The sequence below is a fragment of the Metopolophium dirhodum genome, chromosome 1 (genome assembly GCF_019925205.1).
Source record: "Metopolophium dirhodum isolate CAU chromosome 1, ASM1992520v1, whole genome shotgun sequence".
NCBI classification, from domain to species: domain Eukaryota; kingdom Metazoa; phylum Arthropoda; class Insecta; order Hemiptera; family Aphididae; genus Metopolophium; species Metopolophium dirhodum.
Genome location: NC_083560.1, coordinates 144458270 through 144469004, shown reverse-complemented (window position 1 = coordinate 144469004; position 10735 = coordinate 144458270). Strand labels below are relative to the sequence as shown.

The following is a 10735-nucleotide window of genomic DNA, read 5'->3' as shown; positions in this document are numbered from 1 at the left end:
CAGCGAAAAATAAAAATATCGCGCTCAATCTTGCGGTAACATTTTTGCCGCATTATTAATTTCGCGATAGTGAGTGCGTTCGTATTAAAACGTATGGACATTAAATTTCGCTGCCGCTACCGCTTCGGTTTGAGCGGACCTTCCCACATAGCAAAATTACATTTTAAAAACATTTTCAAAATATCTTTTAGAAAACGAAAAACATTTTAATATCATTTTCTAATCATCAACCTAGGTTTTAAAAATATTTTTAAAACATTTTTTGTCGCGAAAAAAAAATCATCAAAATGTTTTTTAATCATTTCAAAAATATTTTCTATTATATTTTGAAAACATATGTAATGTATGTATCTAAAATATTTTTTAAAAATATTTGCAATATATTCTTATTAGTCCGTTTAATTCTGGCCATCAAATAAATCAATATGACAATATAATATAATAATATAACTTATATATTATGTTTAAACGTTTAAAGAGACCCATTATAATTTTGATAAATACATAAAAAAAATTATTTCCCAAAAACTGCTATAGTGCATAATATATTATGTATATATATTATATTATACCATGACAAGTATAATAAATTATGTACAAAAGATCAAAAATTAAAATTTCCTACTATATTATAATTACCTAATTACAAACTTGAATAAAAAAAAATACCTATATAGTACCTATATAAAAAGATTTATATTACCATATTTATACTTGCTGTAAGATATACTTTTTTTGTAAATATAAAAAGAAAAACAAATAATAATAGGAAATAGGAAAAGGTAGTTGATATTCACTAATAAATATTAACACATTTGTTATTACTAATAGGTACTTAATGTAATTTTTATTTTTATTTTTATAGACAATATATTAATAATTATAGGTAACACATTTAAAAGGTATCTATAGAAATATAGCTAGTGTGTGTAATATACTACAATAGTGTAGTATTTGAATTATACATAGTATACATACACGTGTTTATATTATTTTATATGTATATAAGTGTGGTATGTATATAGGGGATAGTGTATAATATTATTGAGTAATGAGTTTAAATTATTGATTTTAAATTATGTAATACTGAATTTTTAAGTTATTTATATATAATTATGAGAATACAGTTGTGAATTAAAAATTTAATTGAATGAACTATTGTTTAGATTTTTTTTTTCTTCTCTAAATTTCGCGTTTGCCATAAAAAATTTCATCGGCTTCAAAATTTCCATATCCGTACAATTTCTGTGTGCTTGTATACTTCGTACAGTAGCTGAAACGTTCAAAAAATAGACTTAAGATATAGATATGTTATTTTGTTATTTAGAATTATTTTAGCAGGTACTATAGGTATTAGGTTATAAACAATTTTACGAATTGTATAATTACCAAAAATAATGGAACAAGAATTAAGTATAGAAAATACATTTTTCTTTTTTTGGCCAGCGTATGAAAACTGTGCTAAAAGGTTGTTGTGGAACATTTTCGCCATTATCTGACGAGTCATATCAGACACCGATGGCCGTTCCAGTCTTGCCAAATATGTTTGCTGAAAAACAAATACTTATTATTGTCTATTGTTTAATATTTATTTTGTATTATAGCTATAAAAAGTTATTTTTTTTACACTATATTCAGAGAATTTTGAGTAAAGATAATGTTAATGAATAATGTTCGATGTATAGGAATTAATTGCTATTTTTTAACAATCAATTTCACAATTATTATTCATTTTATACACTTTATACATAATTAAAAATTAGATATCTACATAGTTGTAGATACTTGAATTTTTTATTGATATTGGCGTAAACATTTTAAGTTTTTTATGCATCGTATATCTAAGTAGTAAGTATGCATTTACTTAAATTAGGTAGCTATAGGTTGTATAAGAGTAGTATAACAAACAAAATATTATAGTAAATAACTTATAAGTATAATCCATTCAAATTGCATAAGTATTACCAATTTTAGTCGGAAGTCATTATCCTTCAACTTCTCTTCAAGTACAGTTAACTCGTCAATATTGGTTAATGGAAATTGATTAAAATCTTCATCGATTAAATAGTCATTGTTGGTCTGTAGTAATGATGAAGATAAAAGATTATTTGATTTTTTCATAATATCATTTAACATATTTTCAATCCTGTCGAGTTTTTTTGTGTTTTCCCTAATTTCATACTTCATATTTGTCATTCCTCGAAGAATATTGATGACAATTTCTGAAAAATATGTGCATCATTTATATTATTTAAAACGTATAAAGTATAAAGTATTTATAGGTACCTATTTAATATTTAGGAATATGTATAAATATGTAAAATGTATTAGATATAGCCATATAGGTAATTATATAGTTTTTAGGTAGGTATATGGTAAATTATAATTCATAGATATTTTAACAAACTATTTTTACTATTATTACCTCGATCTTTCAAATTATGAGGCGTTGGTTGAGTTGGTGTATGATCAAAATGTAATCGTTTTTTACCTTTTGATTTTGATGGTGAAACAATACTAATTTCGTTAATTGAATCTTAAAAAAAAAAACATACGTTCACAAAAATATAATACAAGGACACAAGGTATACCATAATATAGGTACCTATTTAACGCTGTGATATATAGGTATATATATATATAATCTACAATATTAAATTAACAATAATTAGTGAGAAAGCATAAAATTAGTGCACATTTTTCTCAAAATATAATATGAGAGGAACACATAATATTTTATCTCAGTCTACTCATAAGCAATTTTTCAATTTACCCACCTACTCAATACTTTCTAAGTTTTTAAGTAATATTTTGACAGTATTTCAATATAGTAATGACCTTTAGGTAGCATGTACATTTTAAAATAGTATTTCTTATTACATATTATACTAATATAGGTATAGTACAGTATAGTATAGCTGTATAGTATAACAGTATAAGTATAATATAGGTAACACGTCAAAGTTTTCTTGGTACTCGGTAACTGATACGATTTAAAAAAAAAAATAGTGGTTCAAAAACTAAATTAAATTGAAAATTTGAAAACAATAGTTTCATATTTTTTTTTTAAACATAACGTTTATTATTTGCTACCGACTATAATAGCTGTATATTTAATTCATAATAACTAGGTAGGTACCTACTCTATTTTTGTAAAAGATTAAAGAGAAATGTGAATATTCTTATTCAAATCATCAATTGTATTACCTAATGTTTGATAAAATTTACTATTATAATTACATTACTATGTATTAATATATTATATAATTATATGTAATATACCTATTATTTATCTATAATAATATATTTATATTATATTATAATTATATAATAACAATACATAACAATATTTATCTATCAAGTCATAGAAATTGATTGTTTTTCACAAATTATTTAAGTTGTGACAATAAAACCGCCAATTCAATTGATAACATCAAACCCACGTGGGCACGTGTCTCATTAGTCATTGTTGTTGTCTGGCGTTCCGTTTAGGTCGTTAAAGGCTAAAGCGTATTTCTATATTATTATATTATACTTCTTATGTTAGTACTTGAGTATTTCTATATTTCTATTCAAATTATAAACATAAATATTTAATACCGTAGATAGGTGTATAAAATATTATAATATTTTACAATAATTTTACCGTTAAGTTCTTTTTGTATTTTGTCGAGTTTGTTGTCGAAATAAGATTCGTTATGATTTATTGTCATGCTTTTGCCATCATCATCATCATCATCATCAGTTATGTTCCACATGCCAGCGGGTGAGTTCATTAATGTCACATTATTTTCTGAATCAAATATTATTAAACAAAATTATATTGTTTAAGACTCATAGTATTTAATGTTAATTTTAGTAGGTTATTAAAAAGTAGGTATAAATATTAAGTAGGTACTAAAATAGTCGATAGGTACTAAGGTACCTACAACAGGGGTGTTATTTCAACTTTTTGAAAGGTATGCTACTAACTAGGAAGGCCAAAATAATTTTCTGCAGACCAATATTATGTATTGTAATTTTTATTACAAACAATTATTTAAATCTTTATATGTTGTCCATGTAATAATCTTATTATATATAGACACAATTGTAAAAACAAATATTGTATTTTTTTTTCTCAAAATATTGAGCCCAGGAATTCTAAATTATATTAATAGTATGTAAATATGTAATGTACAAGTACATAAAACAAATCTTGAAATCCTCAATTATTCATAAAATACTTAATATAAACTAAATATTTTCATATTTATTTTATTTTTACTTCAAATAACGCCCCTGAACTACTAATCTATACTCAGGTCTATAATACTTATATTTGTAAGTTATCAGATTTAAATTTATATTTTTCATACCACTAAAAGTTTGTTTTTGAGATGATTTTTGAATTGCTTCACATAACAAATTTGGTTTGTCATTTATTCGGCAATTTTTTTCCCTCATCCATTCATCATCAAATGACGTATTTGGCAATTTTCTTTTGCCTATTTTTAGTACATATTATATTATTGAAGACATAGTTTACTTAAAGTATCTTCTTACATTTTTCACTAGTTTTTCTTACCTTTAAGTTTTTGAGGAGTATATATCATGTCAGTATCCAAATCATCAGTATCTGTAACATCTAATACGAGTATTGTATTGGATAAGTACTTATAAAATAATTAACTAAGTTTATCATTGTATTACCAGCTTTCTCTGTAAACTTGGGAGGACTTGGTACTTTCTGCTGAACGGCCTCTAACGTTTTGTTTTTTTTAGTCTTTTGTGTTGAAGTATTTAAACAATTATCGCTGTTAAATTGTTTTTTGTACCTGTCTTTTCTGGTTTCTTTTCCTTCGTTTGATGATGACAAGTCTGATGTAAATGTTGCTTTAGTAGCTTTCATCTTAGCTTCTTTTAAACTTACTAAAAATTAGGTAGGTATAACTTTAAAATATTTTTCATATAGATATTTGTCAATGATTAGTAATTAATTGTTATATTATAATCAATATTCTATTAATTTAAATTTGTATATTTAAAACACTAAACAAATGTAGGTATAATAAACTGATGTGTTTAACTATAACATTATTACTTACTAATATCTGTTGCCAAAACCCGTACATTATACCAGTTGTACTCATATGTATTGGGATGCATCATTTTTTCAATCCGTTTTTGAGGATTAAAATTTGATTTTGGCCAAGCACACTTAATGCCATCTTTTGATAGCCAATTGGAAGGAACAGCCTCAACAACATTTTCATGTTTAAATACAACGACAGAAAAAGTCATTTTTCAATATATTTCACTAAAATTTAAGTTAGAAATAATTATATTTATGTTTAATCCATATAATTTGTAATCATATTTTATTTAAATTATATTTTATTATTAAATACAGTTTATAAATGTACCTATATAATTATTATTTTTATTTATTAGTTTAATATTCTGAATGTATTATTGGTAGAGCTATGTTTTGGCCATCTTTTTCTATAAGCATTACTTTTTTTTTAATATCTTTTAGAGGAATCCAAATTAGCTCATTTGATAAATTTTTAACTATGTATATATCTAAGATAGTTGAGCTTATTGGTTCTTCATAGAATGGTATTTTAATTAAGTATAACTTTCCAATCAAAAAAACTTCATTTGTGTTCATTGTATGTCCTATATTGAGAACTTCCATAATATTATTGTCTTTGGTCAATATAAAGCGATCAGCTGTGGACATTGTCTTAATTTTCATATTTTTGAAATGCACATTTCTATATTGTAGTGATGTCAAATCATCTAATAGAGGTCCATTTGAGTGTTCTTTTTTTTAAAGTGATTTCTGTTTTTATATTTTTATGCTGAAAATTATTATGTTCGTTGTGTTCATAATTCCTTTTTATGATTTGTTGAAGTGGTTTATCTGACTTTCTTATCATCTTTTTAAGTGATTTCATGAAGTTTTCAAAAGGGAAGAAACTTATATTATCCAGAGAACCAAAATTGATGTAGTCATCAGCAATATGTAGAAGGCCATGAACGTTATGAGAAATAAAATGTTTTCCATAAATTATTTCAAAATTTTGTACAAAATATTTAAGTAAGTCTCTTGCATAATTTATGTACTTAATTTCCATATTATTACTCAATAGTATAGTCATAGCAATATTTAGTGACATAAAGTGTTTGAAACATTCATCTTTAATACAACCTTTGAAAATAATTTGCCCTGTGTACAATAGAATTTGTCTGAATTCAGTGGCCTTAAATCTTGCTAATTCATTCAAAGATCTTGGCTTACGTGCAAATTCACAAGGTATACTTGATTTCAAAGATATAAGTTGTTCTGATATTTTTTTTGATACTGAACTTTGTATTCTTACATTTAAAGGACCTCTATCAAGCCATAAATGGATTAACTTTTTCACTATACCAAGACAAACAAGATGCATATAGTCCAGTGCAAATGTATCAACAATATCAATATTTGGTAGACCAGATAATATAGAAATTATATTTCCAGTATGATGTTCTTCATATTTTCTGGTGACATAGTCATTATGTGTACGTTTTATTAAACTACTATTAGTAAATGGAAAGCATGTTCGATTTTTCAGGTATTCACCTTCTTCCAAACATCGCGTACATGAATCAAAACCTGCATGACCTTAAGTATAAATGATTTTGCTGGAGAATCTAGAGAAAACCCATCTATAATCACTTTCATAATTAATCCATTTATATTGATACCATTTGTTAATAATAACTTAGCTTCTGACACAAATTGATCTAGATAATCATTAGAATCATCTGGCTTCTGGTAGCCCCAATAAATTCCAATTGGAAACACCGAGTTGCGATTAGGGCGTATGTATCCTAAAATTGGCCATAACTGGCTTAAACTGCTTTTCGCGATTGGTAAACCGTCAATCCCAATAACAATTTTAATAATATCAATATTACTTGTGGAATTTATTTTGAAATGATTTTGAATTGCATTACTCAAGCCAAAATGATAATATTGACCGGGTTTTATCGTAGTTAAATTTTCTGTCTCATTCATTGTTCTTGTTTGTAGTATAGTCCGAGAATCCTTGGAAAGTTTTGATAATACTGGCACTTTTTCTTAAAACTTCCAATAAACCATCCAAAGCATTTCGGCAAATATTAAAGTCTGTTACCCATTTGACTAAATTATGTTTAAATTCATCAAGAACATCAGTTGGTTTATTTGATATGGGCAATATATTTTCAGAAACCTAAAATATATAATGTAAGCCCTTATAAATTTTAATGTTTATAAATAATTATTAAATAATATGCTGCATTTATACTTTGAATAATGTGTGATCAGGAGTTAACTGAGGACTATCACTTAAAAGTTCTTGAGCATAGTTTTCAGGAATAGTTTCTTCTGTATTGTTATTATCTACTTGCATTATATCATCTGGTCTAAATTCTACTACTTTATTAGTATAAGTGTCAAATCCAAGTATAGAGTCTAGCTCTTCCTTAACACGCCTTTGTATTGTTCGTTTACTTGCCATAATTCCTATGTTGATTTTCATGTTTAAATTTAAAAATAAAAATGAAAAATATCAGTATTACTATTAATGAAGGCAATGTAGGTACCTCAAAATGAATTTGATAGATTCATATAATTATTCTTGTTAATATTGACACATATTATTCTTCTTTCTCTTACTATATATTACTCTATATTGTTCTCATAATTAATTATGTTATTCATACCTATCACATTATATTTTAATATAAACATATTTATTTAATATGTATTTATTATTTTAAGTTGTCTCTTATTCTTTCTATAGACATATTGCTAATATAAAATTACTTGTTTTATATACATGTATACAGTTCTGTCATATTTTATTTTATGTATTTGGAATTTTTTTTCCATGAATAAAGAATTATTATTATGATTATTAGTTAAAGTTATTATAAAAAAATTATGATCAGCTACTTATAAATTTAAAACTCTAATAATATTATCTAAATGTTGTAAGTAACTAGGTATGTATAATATATATATTATATAACTTATTGTACACATAGTGAAATGAAAAAAAATTATAAAATATTAGTTGTATAATAAAATAATGCACACCATAAAATATTTTACTATTCTACTTAAATAATTACATTTTATATTTAAGTATCTGCAGACTGCTAATTTTAGTATAGCTGATATTTAAATCTAACATATTGGACAAATATTGGATACATTTTTATTTATTTTTGATCACTAATTACCTAGTAATTTATGCAATCCATAATAATAAAATCATGAAACACGAAAAATAAAAAATAATAATTATGTCCAGGAGGAAAAAATTAAAAATGGTAAAAATTAATTAGACACTCAAATGGTTAATTAATCAATATAATAAAATAATATATAATAATATTAATCACTATTACTACATTGAATTGAAAATTTGTTGTGATTAGTATTAAATAATAATTTAACATAATATTAATAAGTCGTTTTTGAACTTAATTAATTAAAACATACATAAATAAATTTATATTATGTTATACTTACAGAAATGTTATACGTAGGTCACCAACAATTTGGTAAATTGTTAAAATTGGTTTATTTATATTTACAAACAAAACAACGAACAGGAAAACAATATTTCAGCTTTTGTCTTTAGTTTTAGACCACTAAAGGAAATATATTATGAGAGTGAACAGTGAACTTTTAATAAAGTAGTCGCGGTTTGCGGAATGAACAACTAGGCAAAACCTCGAGCGAAACAGCGCAGATTCTATTCTATCGTGCACACTTAACCGCGGTATTAGCAGGCATATCTTCTGATATGCGATTGGTTCTTGACGGATGACTGATTCTGCGAAAATCTGCAATTAAGTTTAACCAGGCTAAACCTTTGTGCGTCTTTGTCTGAAGCCCGCGGTCCGCGGTCGTCCGATAATTCTTATAGTACACTATTTTATTTCCACTAAGTGTTTACTGTTTACGTACCTACTTCATAATTATTATACATTTTAATTTTTATAAATTATTTGTAAAATAAGTACTATAAAATATCAACGAGAGATACAATTATTATTATTATATAGTGCCAAATCCTATGTAAATTATGCTAATAAATAATAATACGAATAGCGTGTTTAATGTTTATAGAAATTATAGCAATAATTGTGTACTAACGATCCTTATTAGTACTTACCAGTGGCGTATTTACAAACTAATTTTTTTTTTTGGGGGGGGGGGGGTGTCATAATAGTGAAATAATTTTATTATTATATTATTGATAATATGTTTAAAATTTGACATCTTCAATTTGCCTTTGTGGGGGGGGGGGTGTGGAAACCCCCACCCCCCCCCCCCCATAAATACGCCACTGGTACTTACCAGTTACCAATCCGCTAATAATTATATATAAATACGCATTATAATTTTAACTAATATGCCTATATTATTAGTTAAAGACACACTATAAGGTATATAAAATGTATATAATATATAATATAAAAACAGTAATATTATATCATATAGGTAATATATTTTATTTTTATTGGCACAGCATCAACAAATAAGGTTATTAGCTTGCCAATAATAATATAATATTTTATTATATATTGTAAATTGTAATAGTATGATAATTATTATACTCTGTCGCTTTTATAATAATATGAAAACTCTTAAGAAAAGATGCCTAGTGCCTACTCTTTGTTTTCTCCCTCCAGCTCACGCGCAACAATATCGATAAAACGTACATATCTATGCAGAATCATTTTTTTAAAAATGTTTTTGAGTAATCATCATGGAGTAAAATCACCTATTAAAAAAATTATAGGGAGTAATAATATATTTTTGAGGTATGATGAGTGTGTATGTATATGTATGACAATATCGCTTCGCATAAATAATGTCTCAAAAAAAAGTTTTTTTTTTTTTTTGTAAGTCGAATTCAAAGTCAAATAATATAAATAAAATACAACCTAGCCGATATATATATATCAAACCCTCAAAAATAATGTATTTTATAATTTTTTATTAGAGAATTACTCAAAAATCATAATAAAAAAAAAAAGCGATTTTTATGTGAAAACCCGGTAAACATTTTTAAAATAAATTAGAAATAACTTTTTGATAATATTTTCATCAGATATATTAATAATATCATTAAAACCTATATTTTGTGATAATCTTAAAATATTTTCTAGAATCATTTTCAATGCATTTTAAAAATAATTTAAAAATTATATTAAATATAATATATTTTTAAGATGTTTTTAAAATATTTTAAAGGAAATATTTTCCTTACGATGATTAAAATATATTTTTAAAATGCCATCATCATACAGAATGCTATGTGGGTTTATATGTAATTATTATTTTAGATATAATAATATATATCAAATACATATGATTAAATTGCTTGAATCAAAGAAAAAGTATTAAATCATAATTATAGCATTATTAAAATAGTTGTTTTGGAATTAAACATTTTGTATTTGAACATTAGTAATTATTAACTTCCATAAATAACTTATTGACTAAAATATATAATGAAAGTTATTAATTACAAAAGGTAACTGTTATATAAGACTTTAAGAGTATAACAAATTCTTAGTTATAATATGTACTACCAGCTATTCATAATATTATAAGAGAAGTAATACAAGCTGCATATTACCTAAAAATAAATAATGTATTTACAACATATAACTTACTGAATATAACTTTTGCTCTGCCATT

The 10735-nt window shown here is 24.7% G+C and overlaps 1 protein-coding gene across 1 annotated transcript; it reads right to left on the bottom strand.

Annotated features, from left to right (window-relative positions):
• Nucleotides 1-1172: 1172 nt before the first annotated feature.
• Nucleotides 1173-4474, bottom strand: LOC132933491 (uncharacterized; the record flags this gene model as incomplete). Its single annotated transcript, XM_060999762.1, has 5 exons — nt 4359-4474; nt 2426-2536; nt 1966-2222; nt 1390-1549; nt 1173-1273 (listed from the first exon to the last, which is right to left on the bottom strand). Coding segments are annotated over exons 1-5 (717 nt in total), but the record flags the coding sequence as incomplete, so codon positions are not given.
• Nucleotides 4475-10735: the final 6261 nt, after the last annotated feature.